Genomic DNA, 16,270 nt, shown 5'->3' on the forward strand with positions numbered 1-16,270 from the left:
AGAAGTCGCTAAAGCGGTTCCTCCGAAGAGACTGAGTTCATTTGGCTTGGCGTAGACAAGGAATACGACCAGTTTCGAGTCAGTCTGGAAAGCCAGCACTTCCACTCTGAGCTGGATGCAGTCGGTCCGACACTATGGACGCAGTAGTGAGCAATTCACATTCCCATCAACGCCAAGACGAGATAGGATATTCGGCTTCTTCCCTTCGTACACGTGCTTTAAGATCAGAGTCCACTCGCATGACAAACCAAGACCCAACTGATGCCATTTCCGATCGCCTGCATAACGAACCTAGACCTATATCTGAGTAGTCACCTTCCTATTCGCACATCGACAAAGTTAAGGTTTGCCCAGAAACAAGGGCTCACGCCATTTTATAAGCAAGGGTGGCAGGGAGAGCGGGATACCTAGCATCCGTATACAGTTAGTTATACAGCAGGACTTTCATGATCCCGTCGGTATGAATGAACTGACTTGGCGTTGTCTCAATCAAACTGAGACATGTTCAAAAAGGCCAAGGTGTCTTGTCGTGTCGAGGGAATAGTTGCTCTTGCACGGACACACACCTAACCTACATACTCTCTCCCCCTTACCTACCGACTGCGGATATTCTTCACCATGAGACTCCAACCTCTTGTCTTGTCTCAAGTGCTCGGCATGGCAGCCGCCGCTCTAAGCTACGATCCCGAATACCTCGCGGCCGTCTCGTCCCTTCCCCCAACGGAACGGCCCGATACGTTCGTAGACGTGTTTGAGCTGCGCAACTTCACCGAGGCTGCTCTGTACAACATCATCCACATGCTACCGACTCCTGTTGGCATCACCGAGACCAAGTTCCAGTACAAAAGCCTCGACAACACCACCGTCAACCTCTACCGCTTCACCAGCAAGGAAATCACGGACGCTACCAAGCCTGGACCTGCCGTCGTCTTTGCCCACGGCGGTGGTGGCATATCCTGCAGCGTGGACGTCTACGCCCCCCAGATTGCCCGTTATGTCGCCGATACGGGCATCACTTTCTTCGCAGTCGACTATCGCCTCGCCCCGGAGGATCCGGCCCCCGCTGCCGTCGACAATGTATTTGCTGGCTTGAAGTATATCTCAAGCCACGCTTCCGAATTGAACATTGATCCCAAACGGATTGCCGTTATGGGCGACTCGGCTGGCGGTGGGCTTGCAGCTGGCGCAGCGCTAATGGCACGCGACAAGGACCTCAGCCCACCTCTGGCCAAGCAGATTCTTGTATATCCCATGCTCGACGATCGCACTAAGCTTCCCAAAGGATCACCTCTCGAACCGTTCCTCATCTGGAAGACAGGCGACAACAAGCAGGCATGGAATGCCATTCTGGGTGATGAGGCTGGGAAAGAGGACGCCGACATCTCCATCTATGCAGCACCCGGTCGCTCCAAAGATCTGCGAGATCTGCCATCCACATACGTCGAAGTAGGAGGCCTGGATCTTTTCCGTGCTGAGGATCTCTCTTATGCCAGCCGCATTGCCGCCGAGGACATCGAGGTTGAGCTTCACTTGTGGCCCGGCCTGCCACATGTATATGAAGTGGCAAGTGAGGCAACCATTGTCAAGAAGGCTCTGGATGCGAGACTGAGAGCGCTGAAGGCCTTTTGAAGCACACCATTTCTCCATGGAAGAGAAAGATCATACCTTGCCTCTTTAATTTCGCAATGAACATATACTTTAATAATGATAATCCGTTCAGAGGTCATACGCAAAACATGACCTTGATACTCAACACAAGATGCTTTATCTTTTCCTTTCCTCCTATTCTCGCTCGTATCGCCCTATATTAGACATTAACTAACTTCAAGGCTGTATTATATGGCATACGCATTGCTACAGACAATTAAAAACTACTGTTGCAGTAAATGAATTCTCCTCCCAAGGGGAGTCGAGCGTGATACTCAACACAGGTCGTTTACTACACTACTCAAACTAGTATGAGTACCCTAACTCATTTAAACTTTTCACGGCCGTATAGCATTTATTTCCAATCCATAAACACAGTCTCCAGCTCCAGGTTGCATCTTCGGGCCACTGCGGTTTGAAGGAGTCCAGCCGCATTATATACATCATTGGCCTCGTCAACTCACTGATAAACCAGACCATACAAGAGTGCAGCCACAAGTGTCCCAGAAGCCTGAGAACCAGATACGTGATATCCATCCAGGAGAGAGGCCCAGCTACCTGCCACCTGACGATGATAAAGAGAATCTGGGGCAGTGCGATGGGAATGAAAATATTGAAAGCACCGCTGGATTCTAAGACGAATGTCATGGTGGCTGCTTTTCCTAGCGGCGATAGATTCGACCGCCCGACCTAGACCTCGATGATGATTCGTACAATGAAGCTTGCCAACTAGAAGAGACTTCATTGTCCCCATGAGGATCAATTCTGCACTTTTTGCCGTGCCCGAGATGACCGTGGAGCGGACTTCTAGTCCGTCCCTTCATCACAGGTCCCGCCTCTACGTTAATCAGTATATGATCCATGATACTTAGAGAGGCGGGTTGCTTACGGCAGGGTATAGTTAGCTTGAAGGAACTTCCAAAGTAGACACAAGAGGTGGTTGGAGGGGTATTCAAATCCTCGAAAGAAGCGCTCTCTCAAGTCAGGGGCCAATCAGAACGTCCAAATAGCTCATGCGAGTCTTTCTCAATAGCGGTGAGCTGCAATAAACAACCACCACCTCCAGAACGGTCGTCTGAGTATCACTATATCCATTGGTTCAGCATGGGATTCATTGCAGCCTCGAGATTCAGCCGAGAATTCTTCTGCGGTTAATTCGGCATCGCAGTTCTGATCATCTGTTGCGTCTTTTCCGAGATGGCTTCATCTTTCGCAGCATCTTGACAATTGACCGGAGGAACCTTCTTCGACGTTTGATAACAGGGGGTGGAGGGCCGTTGATCAAAGCTGCCCCAGGAGCTGGATCATCCATAGGATCAAGCAGCTCGGGTCGGGAGGGTGGAAAAGTATCGACGGCAACGTAGTCAAAGTTCAGAGGGAGCAAGATTTGTCTACAGTGCAGTGTGTTAGAAACTGAATCTTAGATAAAGGGTCGTGATTTCATACCTGACTATACTCGTATAAATAAGACCACTGAGGCCTCCTCTCCCAAAGTTGGGAGAAAGGCGAGGATGGAAGAAATCTCCGGTCCCTCTTTTCCAAACCCTGTGGTGTGGCCGCGTCGTGACGCCTTCGACTATTCCGTCCTCTGGTCCAATGTCGTTGCTCAGGGGAGTGCTGATAACCAACTCATTGACGCCAGCAAAGCAAGACAAGTCTTGTCTCAGCTCACAAATGTCAAGATCTGTAATCTTTGTAAAGCTTGGGTAAGTAACCCTTCCATCAGGTCCCCTGAAAACCTTTGTTGAGCGTGCTGTCACCCAAATCTTGATGCTCTGAAGATTCTGAAAATTGCCGAGCCGTAACCAGTGGAAGTCGTATGGATCATGTGGGCGGTCTGTCTGGGGGGTTCGCGTTGGTGATGAACAAGTGATCAAGCAGGGGAAGAATGGAGTCGTTGACAATTCCAAGTGTTTGCAATACTTTGGGAACGCCGGTGGTTGGAGGTCGACTTTGGGCCAGTTCCTCATCCGAGCGTCTTGATCGCAGAAGCCGATGAAGGATTGCCAGCTGTGCAAGTCGGTGAATATGAAAGTTATTGACTCGTATATGGACTTGAGACACTCTTCAGATCTGGATTGAAAGTCAGTGACCAGCCTTTTCCGACTCAATACGTCCATACACACATGAGTTTACAGGCAAGGAGCATGGACATATATGGGCTTTTGGGCATATACGGGCTTCTGGCCATCTTGTTGGTAAAAGGGCGCTGAGGGTCTTTCCAACAGTGGTATCGCCCAGTTGAAGTGCCTTGTATGACAGTCTGCCCGTAAACCCTTTCACAGAGCTCACCACATGCCCAGTGATTAAGCCACGGTGAAACGAGTCGCATCTCGTAGTTCGTACTGCGTATGGGTTCTCCAAACGGGATGTTCTGCTGTATTCGCAGGAGCTCGAGATCCTCTTGCAGCTTATCTATGACATCGAAGTCTGTAGTGCATTGCCACCGACAGTAATGCCAGTTGGCTGGATCAGCAGGGTGACCATGCCAGAAGATGTGTTGCCGAAGGCCATATGGGCGCCAAATTTCAAGGTAAATGGCATCTCGGAGTTCACGTGGAAGACGCGTGATCAAGAGGCATTGCTGCTGAGGGTCGAATGACATGCTCGGAGGTTGGCCATCAATCACAGTAACCGAAGTGGGAGCAAATGTCGCGTCAATGTAACAGGCTTGAATTTCGAGGATGCAGACGATGTCAACTAAGTGGCTTGGGTGGCTAGGCCAGGAATGGAGCTGAGACAAAGGAATGATGCAGACGTCAAAATGAAGAATCATGAGAGGTGGCTTGAGCGGTGAATGCAAGAGGTTGGGTCAATTATCCTTGTCACCGATCTGAAACATGCCAGGGCAACCTCGCAATATCATAACGTTTCATATCCTCATATCTACAGGCTGTGAAATTGTTCTTTTGACCATGATAAGACCATCCAATAGTCAAATATCTCAAATTCATGGCGGCGCCATGATAAGCCAGTTTCCATCCCAGTCTACAAACTCCTTCTCAATCGCCTCGGCCGTGCTGTCCCACGGGACACAGAAAGCGCCAGAATTGAATTTAGGTGAATAAATGATTGTTCCAGCCTCGGCGGGAAGTTGCGCTCGCAAGTCCTTGAGAGCACTCTCAGTCTGCGCCAGGATCCTCCTCACGTTGTCCCTCCCTGGCTTTCCAGTCGCCGCACTGGGTCTTCCATAACCGTAACTTGTGAAAAGGGAGATGATGTGCACGCTCGGGGCGCCTGCGGCCACGTCCGACGGCTGAGGAGGGATGATCAGGCAGCGCCCGGCGAGGCTTCTTGGTGGCCATCGCTCCGACGGGCTGGTTTTGGCGCTGTTGCAGAATCTCTTGTACACCCTGCACGCTGCGGGGAATACGGTGGCGAGCTCAGCTGCGATTCCGGCTCCCCATTGAGCGAGGCAGTTGGTGGCGTGGAGGAGGTAGGTATCAGAGGGGATGGAGCGAATTGAATTGAGCGGTGTGTGCTCGAGGGCAAAGGCGGGAGTTGCCATCTTGAGTTGAGTATTTACTGTATTTGACTTGGACGATTCTCCTATACAGAAAGTTTCAAATGAATCCGATGCACGAGGATGCAGAGGAAGAGTAAGAAGAGAAGTGGTGAGCCAAGGCTTTTTATCCATCACGATGGCTTCGTTTGGCAGTGAGTCACCGGCGAGATCAAACAGTGGCGCGGAGCTGATTGCACCCAACCTCAGCTGAAGTCAGCCCTACGGATACAAGGCAGAATTGAGTGTTTGGTCTTGAAATTCGGAAACGAATTCGATTGGGGAGGCAGATGGAAAAAGATGTGAGAGTTGAGAGGAAGGATTGTGTGCTTGCTGCCAAGTTGGACAAGCACCTGGAAGGTTGGCCAAACATCAAAAGCCAAGCCAATGAATTGCAACAAACCCGTAAACTCACATTGGAATAATTTTCCAAGAGAGAGCTTAACGCTGCATGAAAGATGGAAAAAAAAAAACCGTTGGTGTACAAAGTAGGTGGGCAGTTAGCAGTGAGCGATGTTTACCCACGGCTTACAGTAAAAGCCTCGAGACACATCACTTCCCCAGACCAATCCCTGGAGCCCAGCATCATTCCCCACACTTTCATCCACACAAGCTTGCCTCGTGGGCTCGCCATCGTAGAAATAAGGACCGCCAAGCAATCATGCATCTTCCGCTTTGAGACATGGTGAGCCAGGTCCGGTCTACCCGTCGTATCCGAGCATAACCGGCCGAACCTCCCGGCGCGGGGTATAAGTGCCTCACCATGAAGGCAGGTATTCATTATCAAGAAGAGATAAGCAGGATTGGCATGAATTGGTGTTGCTAGATGTGCCTTCTGTCAAGTGTTCAAGCTGAAATGTAGCAGTTAAAAGACCCTAATATGTGGCATCAAAACAGACGTCCATCACCAACATCTTATCCAATGCTCTATATACGTATTATTAAACCATCCTCTCAAAGCTGTGACTCCAATCCGATACCGCTCAATATTGAATATGCCGAGGAAGAAGTAACCAGACAATGCCTGACGTGATGCTTGGCCTGCTGTACCAAGACATTTTGTCTTGTCAACACATGCCACATGACTACACCAACTTGCAGACTAACACCAACTGTATCCGACCTCGGCTACATACCACATTAGTGATAGCTCACATCCTATTACAAGGAATTGCCTATATAAATGTGATCCCCTAAGTGAACACAACTCAATCCTTCACACATCCCATCAACCACCCTCCACTCAAACCCCAAATCCACAAACAAGATGACAGACTCCGAACCCCAAGCCGTCCAAGTGACCAAGACCCCGGAAGGCATCACAACCATAACAATCAACCGCCACCACAAGAGAAATGCCATCGATGGACCAACAGGCAGAAAGCTCACTGAAGCATTCCTAGCCTTTGAAGACGACCCGTCCCAAAAAGTCTGCGTTTTCTACGGCGCAAACGGCAACTTTTGCGCCGGCTTTGACCTCCACGAGGTAGCCAAATTCAACCCCGGTGACCACGAGTACAATGGTCCCATCATCGACGCCAAGCATGAAGTCCAAGGCCGCAACATAGGTCCCATCGGCCCGTCGAGAATGCAAGTCAAGAAGCCCGTCATTAGTGCTGTTTCAGGCTACGCTGTCGCAGGTGGTCTAGAGCTATCCCTCATCGGCGATATGCGTGTCGCAGAGGAAGACGCAGTCTTTGGCGTCTTTTGCAGAAGATTCGGTGTGCCTCTCATCGATGGCGGCACGGTCCGTCTCCAGGCCATTGTCGGTCTCGGTCGCGCTCTCGACATGATCCTCACCGGCCGGGGAGTCGGCGCCCAAGAAGCTCTACAGATGGGCCTCGCCAACCGCGTGGTGCCCAAGGGCCAAGCTCTCGCCGAGGCGACAAAGATTGCGCAGCAGCTGCTAGCGTTTCCACAAGAGTGCATGAATGTCGACCGCGCTAATTGCTACTACTCTGCCTACAATGCTTCTTCTTTCGAGGATGCGTTGGGTAATGAGTTCCGGAATGGAGTCAAGGTGATTACGACGGAGAGTATAAGAGGTGCTGCGAGGTTCAGCGGAGGAGCCGGACGGCACGGAGTCTTTGAAGAGTCAAAGATTTGACAAGGGCATTTTTATTTTAGGCTGTTTGACGAGACCAATCTCTACTCAATAATACGACATTTCACCAGCAATGCTTCATTGACCTATGGTAGCTTGTTCTTAAAGCTTACGATAGGTAGTCACTCTTTGTCAAAAGAAAGCATTAGGGACCTCAATCAAATCTACTTCTAACAATAAGCTCAAAATTTTCTTGCAAGTGACGGTTAAGATTCCATTACTAGTGTGAGACGTTGTATCGAGTCATGGTGGACAACACCCAACGTTTCATCTATTCTTGGAATGATGACACCGACCAGAACCAGCATGTTTAGATCTACCCATTAGCTCCATGTCAGATCAAGCCTCATCTCCGCCTTCAAGTTCTTCCGTCATTTCCAGAAACACCTTGACTTGAAATCCGAGTTCCGAAAAACATAAGAAAGCAGCCTCAGCATCCCCGTCTTTGGCCCACCCATATCCGTCACCATCAAATCGAAAGACTCCATTCCGTCATTCTCGCCATCTGCTATCCGAAAATAGACAAAACAAGCGGGTCTAAATTGCTAGTCGCGACGAGGGCCCCCCTTTTACGTATTCCCAAGCGAAAAACCCTTCTTCGTATGAAGAGTACGAAAACCAATGCGAAAATGCACACATCCAAGCAATATGGATCTAGTTCCACCTTTCAAGTCCACTCATGACGCGTCAAAAGATGCGGTCGGCGCTATCTGTTAGAGTTTGGTTGGTTGGTGCGCCAAGTTGGATGAGGATCGAATAGTTAAAAGCCCGAGCAATTTCCTTCGTTTGCGTCCTCGAAGCCATACCAATCTCAACAGCTTCGATAAACACTTCCACCGACCAGAGTCTTTCTGCCACTCTCATCACCACCTTTGGTCAAACCATCCACATCGGCAAGCCGCCATTACATCACAGCAACCACAACCATGTCCAACAGCACAGACACACCCAAAGGCTATGCTCCTTTCGATCTGTATTCCTACAATCCCGCTCAACCACCAGCCTACGCTTTCCTAGCCCTCTTCGGAATAGCAGCTGTCACTCACTTCATTCTCATGTTTCCCTACCGAGCGGCATTCCCCATCCCTATGATCATAGGATCCGGCAGTAAGCAACCTCCAGCAGAAGCATTTACATCAGCTAACCCACTCAGTGGAATGCGCCGCTTATTGGTTTCGATCGCGATCTCACGACAACCTTCGAGAAACGCTTCCCTTCCTCTTGCAGAATCTACTCATGCTCGTCGCCCCGCCATTCCTCGCCGCAACGCTGTACATGTCCCTCAGCCGAATTACACGAGCACTCCGAGCAGAGGAACTATCTCTCATCAGCCTCCGATGGATAACAAAGCTCTTCGTGTTAGTCGATCTCGCCTGCTTCGTAACCCAGACCGCTGGCGCCATCATGTCCGGAAGCGAAGTCCCCGATGAAGCAAAGCGAGGCAAGACCATCATCATCTGCGGTCTTATTCTCCAAATCGCCGCCTTTGCTTTGTTTCTTCTCTGCATCCTCGTTCTGCAGGTCAGAGTAAAGTCATGCCCCACGAGCCACTGCCTCGCAGGAGTCTTGCCCTACCGCCGATATCTCGTTGGCTTGTACTGCACGAGTGGGCTGTTCCTGATCCGAAACGTTGTCCGCATCGTCGAGTACAACCAGGGTGGTGACGGCCCCTTGTTGTCCAACGAAGCTTTCCTCTACATATTTGATGGATGCTTCATGCTGGGTATTACCGTGGTTATTATCGTCTTGCATCCTGGCAGGCTTGTGAAGCAGGCCAAGCGGGCAGACTTTATGAAGGATGAGGTTTTGCTAGAGTCCCGATAGATTTCCAGACTTCTTCTTTTCAGATAGATCTTCATGTTTTCCTTTGTACATAGCCTCTCACTAACAAGCCTATCATATATAGAATTCAAGGACTGAGATTCTTCGTTTCACCTCAACATCCACATCAACAAACAAAAGCAACGATACTTACTAAACCCTGGTCTCATATCTTTTATAATATTATGCATTCCTTCTCTCAAGTCCCTAGTCCTTACGCTTATCAAGCACTTTCGGTCGAGATTCGGATGAAGCCTCCGGTCAGACGCTGAAGCTGACAAATGGGTCTGTGACGACTCGGGTGGGAATAACGGACTTCTCGCACTTTCAAATTGTCCGTGAAATGACTTGCGCAATGTTGGTTGATGTGAAATCTAAGTGGTTTTGGTGAAAGTTCCTCAACTATATAAGCATGGAGGGTGGTCAGACTCGGCCACCTCTCACCACACTTCACAACTCCTCCAACACGACAAAAGATGGTGTCGCTTCAGATTGTACAGCAATCCAATACCCGGCTGGCGACTCTTCCCAAGGGTATAGTGGCTCTGTTCATCGGTGCAACTTCAGGCATCGGCCAGAGCGCCCTTGAACAGTTTGCCCAGCATGCCTCCGCTCCACGCATCTACACTGTCGCTCGACCACAGACTGTTGCCTCACACGAGAAACTTCTCTCCTCTTTGCAGGAGGCCAACCCAGATGGCATCTATAACCTGATCATGGCCGATGTTTCTCTCATCTCAGAGGTCGATAGAGTAGTCAGTGCCATCAAACAGTCTGAGACGAAGCTTGACTTGCTATTCCTGTCAGCCGGCTTCATGGCATTTGAAGGCCGCAAGGACACCAGCGAGGGCCTCGACCCATCTATGACGACACGCTATTACTCACGACTCCGGGCAGTCGAGCAGCTTCTTCCCCTGCTCAATAAATCCACCACCTCAAGCCCAAGAGTCATCTCGGTTCTGGCCGGAGGATTTGAGGCCCCGCTAAACGAGAGCGACCTCGACCTTCGCGACCCCAACAACTGGACGACGTGGAACTCTTCGCTTCATTCTGCAACCATGGGTACATTGGCCTTTGAGGTTCCGGCCCAGCAGAACCCCAACATCAGCTTCGTGCATTGGTGCCCCGGGCCAGTAGCTACACCAGGTTTGGCCAGAGCCAAGAAGTTTGGCATATCGCCGCCGAACCAAATGAGCCAGGACGAAAGCGGCGCTCGTGCACTCTTCGTTGCCACCAATGATCGGTATTCTGTCCAAGGAGGACTCGCGCCGATACCAGAGGGGCTCGAAGCAGCAAAGAAGACGGGTGGGGGAATCTTTATTGTTGATCCAGAAGGCGAGTCCATCGATAACGAAAAGGTATTGCGAGGGATGAGAGAACGGGGTGTGGACAAGGCAGTTTGGAGCTTCACGAACAAGATCTTTGCCGCTCGCACCGGCGCCTCCAAGGATGAGCTGTGAGGGTAGCAGAGTCAATGGAGATGAGTCAAACAAATAAAAATTCACAGAGGGCGCCATATTATTGCTCGTGCTATCAACGTTGCGTTGCCAACTGCGCACTCTGCAGTTGTACGCGGCTCTGCTTCGACGCAGCAGAGATCACGAGATTTAACAGAGATCTGACATGAGAAGGCAGCCTCACATCGGCCAGGCTCGCACACAAAGGAAGTATCTGCACCCTGAATCTCATTCACCAGATGGATCAAAGCTCCGGGGAGACTTTGAGTTTCGCTCGTTGACCTAGGACAAACTGGGAGGTGGCATCATCCTCGCCGCCGGCTCTGACTTCTGGCAGCCTCTTCCAAAGGGCTGGCCATCTCTGCCAAAGAGCACTACTCTACAGGATGTGTCCATTTTAACTGTAGCCTCCAGATCCAATCATGCACCGTGTCCCACAGGCCCGGCCCAGGCTCCGACTTGCCAAAATCGCCCATGGTTGGGTCGTTGAGTTCCCGGTCGCTGCGGGCCTTGGTTCCAGCTTCGGTCTGCCAGAATGACTTCTTCTCATTCCCGCGCTCGTGTTGATGATAAAGAAGGATCTTTGGTTTGTCGATGAGGTAATAAATGATTCGCCTTGCAGAATAAAAACTACCGTCGTGTTGCATGGCGATTGAGCCACCAGAGATCATATCTTTCCAGTACTTTTGCTTCAGTGCGTTGTGGCGATCCTGTTGTCCGGCCTGGGCCGATGGAGAGTCCAGATCCCACATGTTTGTGACAAGAACGCAATTACTGTAGGCCTCGTTTCCCAGTAGCAGCTTCAAATAGTCCAGTTGCTGGAGAATGAATAAGCATTCTTCCCGGTCCATCAGAAGGGGTGAGTAGTATCATACCTGTATACCGGTCCCTCGAATACGCTTATGGGAGATATCATAGAGGTATATGATACCGCTAAGTAGTCGACCGTTCTGGTAGTTTTTGAGGAGTTCCTTTGATATGTGCTCCAGAATTTGGAGGTCGGACAGCGTATCATCGTCGAAACCCGGAGTGTCGATGAGGTAGATATTCCTGCCATCAATAGAAGCTCGGTACCAGGAGACTTTTGAGGTTTCTTGATCACTTTGAGTTAGTGTTTGAATCGAGGTAAGCTTTTTAAGGGAACTAACCAGACTCCAACTCGTGCCCGACTCCTGGTACATCGCCGGTCGATACGTGCCGCCCCCCAAGTATGTTGATGAGGGCACTCTTGCCCACCCCAGCCTGCCCCATAACTGCAATGATGGGAGCAGATCGATCGATCGGAGGTGGGCCTGCGTTAGCAGCGATTATACCGATGATCAAGGCGGCAATGGTCAAACAGAGAATGATCCACCGACATCCACGTCCACATCCAGATCCGGATCCGGCTGTCTTGAAAGGAACGAGGCCAATGCGAGATCGCTTGCTGTGTGAGCTCTCTATATCGTACTGTGAGCACTGATAAATCAGGAAGAAACGGCCTTTTTCTTACTCTCTGGTCTGTACTTCCTCTTGAGGACTTCGGCACACTGATCCAACTGCTCACTGCAGTTGTCCTTCAGGTACGTGAAGGTCCGGCCTGAAATATCTTCGAGCTTTGAGGTGTCTGCGAGATCAATGTTACCGATCCCAGCTGGGACAGTCAATCTGAAGTACTTGTTCGTCTTCACAAGATGTTCATGTGAGGAAGCAAATTTGGATGCTGTCGCTTCTGTATCTGTCAATACAGATGAGAAGTTTTTGAGCATATCCAGAACTTTTGCACTGTAGCCTTGTCCGGCTCCAGCTCCAATGGACACCAGGCAGTGAATCTGCTCATCGAAACTCGCGGCGTTCGGTACTTGCCACAGATCTCGAGCACAGTTTCGGGTCTGAAACACGGGGTTGTTGGCGCCGATACCGCCATCAACAAACTCGAGGGAATGGGAGCCAACTTTGATAGGCTCGAAATAGGTCGGGGCGGCCGATGTCGCCCTGGAAGAGAATGAGTACATGACGTTGCGGAATATAAGAGGATCCAAGTAAGGAGAGTCTCACCTAGCCGCTTCCCAAATCTTGATGCCCTTGACACGGTTGTGGTGTACTGGATCCTGGTAGTTGCGGAATTGAACTTGGCTTCTGTCCAAACACTGCGTCGCGCAGACAAACCTAATGACCGGGCAAAAGTTGTCAGCATCCAAACAGAGTTCCAAACACTCTCTCCCAAGGAGTGCCTCACACTTTACACTGGCCATCATCCGTGGTCTCCAATGGCGCGTTGGGTGCTTCTCCACAGAGTTGGATGATGTCTTTGATTGCATCTTCAAGGTGCTGGCTATCATACATTGACCGACCGGTGATAGTGCGCATCACTCGCGGCATGTACTTGCTGCAGAAGGTTGGACGAAAGACTTGTCTGGAGATATGTTGGTATGCCTCAATGCAATCGGCCACAGACATTTCAAGACGGCCCAACATGATGGCAATAAGCCTATTCATAACACCCCAGTTAGTCATTCTATTAAGTCCAGGCTAAGTATGCTTACCCTCCAGTGCTCGTGCCACCAATCATGTCAAAGACATCGCAGGGCTTGGGCGGATTTTCACGGCTGATCCTTTCCATCAGCTCCTGCAGTATGAGGAGAGTTGACAAGCCCTTCACACCGCCCCCATCCAGAGACAGAAGAATGGGCCGGACAACGTCGTTCTGTGGAGTCGATGGGTGAGGCGTTGCTTCATAAGCTGGCGAGACCTCATCAGCTGATGAGGCCCCGTCAACTGGTGAGGCCGAACGACTCATTGCGATTGTGTAGTAGAGTTACGAAATATGCTGATGGTGAATAGAAAAGAGAGATCTGTGGTGGGTCTTTGTAGTTGCCATTTTCCACCCGCAACGATGATCAGGCTCTGAGGAAGTTGATGGAATCCGTTCTTAGATCATCACTTTTGGCCGGCCCCTAGACGTAAGCATCTTAGCTTTCTTTGTTTCCTGAGTATGCACATCCCATCGTAATCGGTAATGCAGTTTGGATTGCATCGCAAACGCCTTGTGCAGCCTCCTTTGTGCGACGCGGCAGCCCCATGGCGGCTGAGTTGCCACCCCAGTTCAAAGAACAAAGCCCATCTAACAAGGACGTAGGCTACAGGTTGGTACCAACTTGGTCACCTCCACCGTTCGGCTTTCCAGTCCCGAACCGTTACTTAGCGAGGAGGGAGGGGTAAGCCCTTGAGATGGGAATCAGTCAAAGACCCGGCTTCGGAATATGTGCAAGCATACCAACACGCTTTGACGTTGAGCACACGCTTTCGTGGTGTTCTTCGTCCCGGCGAGCCACCATGTCCCGGCAGTTCTGGCACCACGACCTTGGTGGTGGGCTGTAGGGGGGCGCCATAGACAAACGAATTCTCTTTGTTGTCTTGGTCACCGCAACTCTCTGGTGAGCCATGTTTACACCCGCCCTCTTCCACTTTGTTCGGACTATAGGGGTCCTTTCTAACGCGGACTCGAGTCTGCATCTCCGTGAAGGCCGCCACCACTTCGGGAGTGGCATTGCGATCCAAGCTGCGTGCTTTCTTCTGTGCAGGGGACGTCACTAGATTTAGAGAAGAAGGATCAAGCCGGAGCAATCCGTCCAACAACTTACATTTTGGTTGTTTTGCACAACAGGGTTTGTTTGAAGAAGCGGTGGAAAGTGCGTGTGAGACAGTTGTATGATCGGTGACTTTAGCGGTGACAAGTCCTGCTTGGGAAGTTCTGGGTCCAGCAAGGCCTCCCATTGAGCATGCTGCAATGAATGCCAGCAGCTGTCGCCATGCGTCCAAACTCCCAATCAAGCGCGGAGCTGCACTCCCGCAGCAGCCTCCCCACCGAGCAGCGTGTCATGTTTATTCAGCGGACGCCTGCCTGTCTCTTGCATTTCAGCCGACACGCATGTTGCTTTTTGTGAGGTTTTCCAACACTGACTCCGGCCTTTCTCCTCACTACAGCTTTGGATGCCCATCTATGATCGGGTTCTTGGAATAGTTGGCCAAGGAGTTGCAACCAAGTCAAACTCCTCTAGAGCTACATCATCTTGTCAACGAGCATGGCTTGACCCCTGCCACCTGTTAGAGAATTACAAATGTCCAAGTTAGGCGCGACGTTCTTCGGGTCTTTTGAAATCCATTCGCCGTCCGCTCATTAGGCAAAATCTACTCAGTGTCCCGCTACCGCATGTCTTGCAAGCAAGCAAGGAAGGCCACGTCTCAAGTCAGGAACCACTCCCTAGATAACCAAACGGATGCGCAGCTTCTCCGTCTCGCAGTACCGTTTGAGTTCTGTGGCTAAAGCCATCTTCATGCAGGGCTAAGCGCAAAGAGATCCCATCCGACGTGGCAATCAAGGCGTGAATTGCAAAGAACCTTGGTTTTTCACCGAAGAGGTCATCTGCACTCTTTCGCCCGCTCGTTCCAAACGATTTAGCAGGCAACGGTGGGTTTGAGTTTGGCACTGGAACTGATCCAGGACAAGGCTTCCAAACATGTCCAAGAGACTAGCTCAAGACACATCCGAGCACAAGCCCCAGGGTTCCTTTGTCCCTAGATAGGCAACCCGTGATTTCCGGTAAGCAACGGTAGGCCTGTTTGTAGGTAGGTTGCTCATGCAAGGAGGCGCCACAGGTGAACAAATTCCCTTTGTTGGCTCGGCCACCGCTGGCAGAGACGCCCTGGTGAGCCCTGCTGATTTCTCCCCTTGTTGCGTTGTGCGGACTCTGGTGGCTCTTTGGAAACGCGCACTGGGTTTTAAGGCTGTCTACGTCCTGTATCCAGCTGAAGACGGCCATCTCATCCAAGGCTTTGTTCAACCTGCAAGAAACAGCACCAGTCGCTCAATAGTTCCGACCCATCATGACCACCCAAGACTAAAACACAGGCCTCAAGCCAGCGTCGGCCACCACGCCAGACCCGCCAGTGGTGGATGTCTCTGCCGACGTCACAGGCCTGCACAAACGGTCTGAAGACGGAGATGACAGCAACCTCTCGCTGAGCAAGTCCAAATCTACCGTATCTATGGGAGACGACGCAGTTGTCGAGCTACCGCCGACTGCTGAGCCATCCATTGAGGGGCATGGTGGTGCCACTGAGGTCCTCCCGCCAAGCAAGTCCAACTCGGTCGTGGAAGGGAAAGACGATGCTATCGTTGAGCCGCTATCGACTACCGAACCACCGGCCACGAAGCTTGACGGTGACGATGATGCCCTCACAACCGTGGCTACGAAAGACGATGCCATCGTTGAGCTGCTGTTGACTACCGAACCGCTGGCCACAAAGCATGATAGGGACGATGACACTCGTCTGCCAAACAAGAAATCCAAGCTCCTGGACCAACAAAACGGCGGTGAGGACTGCAAGTCGCCCTCGACCACGGAGCTGAAGCCACCGGTGGTGAATGATTTCAAAAACTTCACCATCTGTAATGAGGTCGACGAATTTGATGACACGGATGAATGCCTGTCCACGTACACCTTGGTCATGATGGTTGACCAAGACAGCTACGCAGCCTGGATCGGCACCGTCAACGCCCCCAGAGATCAGGTCAGTCTCGAGCAGGCTGTGAACTGCCTTTCTCGAATCCCGGACAAGGCCATCTACCCGCCTGTCCCTCCAGACATGCAAGTCGTTGCGACTTCCGACTTCACACTTGACAATGAGACCTGGCTCAAGAGGCCGCTGATCCACGCTTACAGCAAGAAGGATCCCACAAACTGGACCGCCGACGTG

At 51.1% G+C, this 16,270-nt stretch overlaps 7 protein-coding genes across 7 annotated transcripts; 4 read left to right on the plus strand and 3 right to left on the minus strand.

Annotated features, from left to right (window-relative positions):
- Positions 1-618: 618 nt before the first annotated feature.
- Positions 619-1,629, plus strand: NCS54_00773800 (Abhydrolase-3 domain-containing protein; the record flags this gene model as incomplete). The annotated part of the gene is made up of 1 exon (XM_053153150.1): positions 619-1,629. The coding sequence occupies one exon, from the start codon at positions 619-621 to the stop codon at positions 1,627-1,629; it is 1,011 nt and encodes a 336-aa protein (XP_053009125.1).
- Positions 1,630-3,714: 2,085 nt separating this feature from the next.
- On the minus strand, positions 3,715-4,252 carry NCS54_00773900 (Hypothetical protein; the record flags this gene model as incomplete). The annotated part of the gene is made up of 2 exons (XM_053153151.1): positions 3,715-3,720; positions 3,770-4,252. 2 exons carry the CDS (start codon positions 4,250-4,252, stop codon positions 3,715-3,717), a joined length of 489 nt encoding a protein of 162 aa, XP_053009126.1.
- Positions 4,253-4,597: 345 nt separating this feature from the next.
- On the minus strand, positions 4,598-5,155 carry NCS54_00774000 (ADP-ribose 1''-phosphate phosphatase; the record flags this gene model as incomplete). The annotated part of the gene is made up of 1 exon (XM_053153152.1): positions 4,598-5,155. The coding sequence occupies one exon, from the start codon at positions 5,153-5,155 to the stop codon at positions 4,598-4,600; it is 558 nt and encodes a 185-aa protein (XP_053009127.1).
- A 1,216-nt stretch (positions 5,156-6,371) lies between these two features.
- On the plus strand, positions 6,372-7,256 carry NCS54_00774100 (Hypothetical protein; the record flags this gene model as incomplete). Its single annotated transcript, XM_053153153.1, has 1 exon — positions 6,372-7,256. Exon 1 carries the CDS (start codon positions 6,417-6,419, stop codon positions 7,254-7,256), a length of 840 nt encoding a protein of 279 aa, XP_053009128.1. The 5' UTR covers positions 6,372-6,416.
- Positions 7,257-8,179: 923 nt separating this feature from the next.
- NCS54_00774200 (Hypothetical protein) lies at positions 8,180-9,077 on the plus strand (the record flags this gene model as incomplete). The annotated part of the gene is made up of 2 exons (XM_053153154.1): positions 8,180-8,360; positions 8,407-9,077. 2 exons carry the CDS (start codon positions 8,180-8,182, stop codon positions 9,075-9,077), a joined length of 852 nt encoding a protein of 283 aa, XP_053009129.1.
- A 473-nt stretch (positions 9,078-9,550) lies between these two features.
- On the plus strand, positions 9,551-10,534 carry NCS54_00774300 (Hypothetical protein; the record flags this gene model as incomplete). The annotated part of the gene is made up of 1 exon (XM_053153155.1): positions 9,551-10,534. The coding sequence occupies one exon, from the start codon at positions 9,551-9,553 to the stop codon at positions 10,532-10,534; it is 984 nt and encodes a 327-aa protein (XP_053009130.1).
- Positions 10,535-10,905: 371 nt separating this feature from the next.
- NCS54_00774400 (PNPLA domain-containing protein) lies at positions 10,906-13,310 on the minus strand (the record flags this gene model as incomplete). The annotated part of the gene is made up of 7 exons (XM_053153156.1): positions 10,906-11,349; positions 11,407-11,632; positions 11,676-11,970; positions 12,024-12,505; positions 12,569-12,679; positions 12,750-13,001; positions 13,057-13,310. 7 exons carry the CDS (start codon positions 13,308-13,310, stop codon positions 10,906-10,908), a joined length of 2,064 nt encoding a protein of 687 aa, XP_053009131.1.
- Between the last annotated feature and the right edge of the window lie 2,960 nt (positions 13,311-16,270).

This window comes from Fusarium falciforme, chromosome 6 (assembly GCF_026873545.1).
Source record: "Fusarium falciforme chromosome 6, complete sequence".
NCBI classification, from domain to species: domain Eukaryota; kingdom Fungi; phylum Ascomycota; class Sordariomycetes; order Hypocreales; family Nectriaceae; genus Fusarium; species Fusarium falciforme.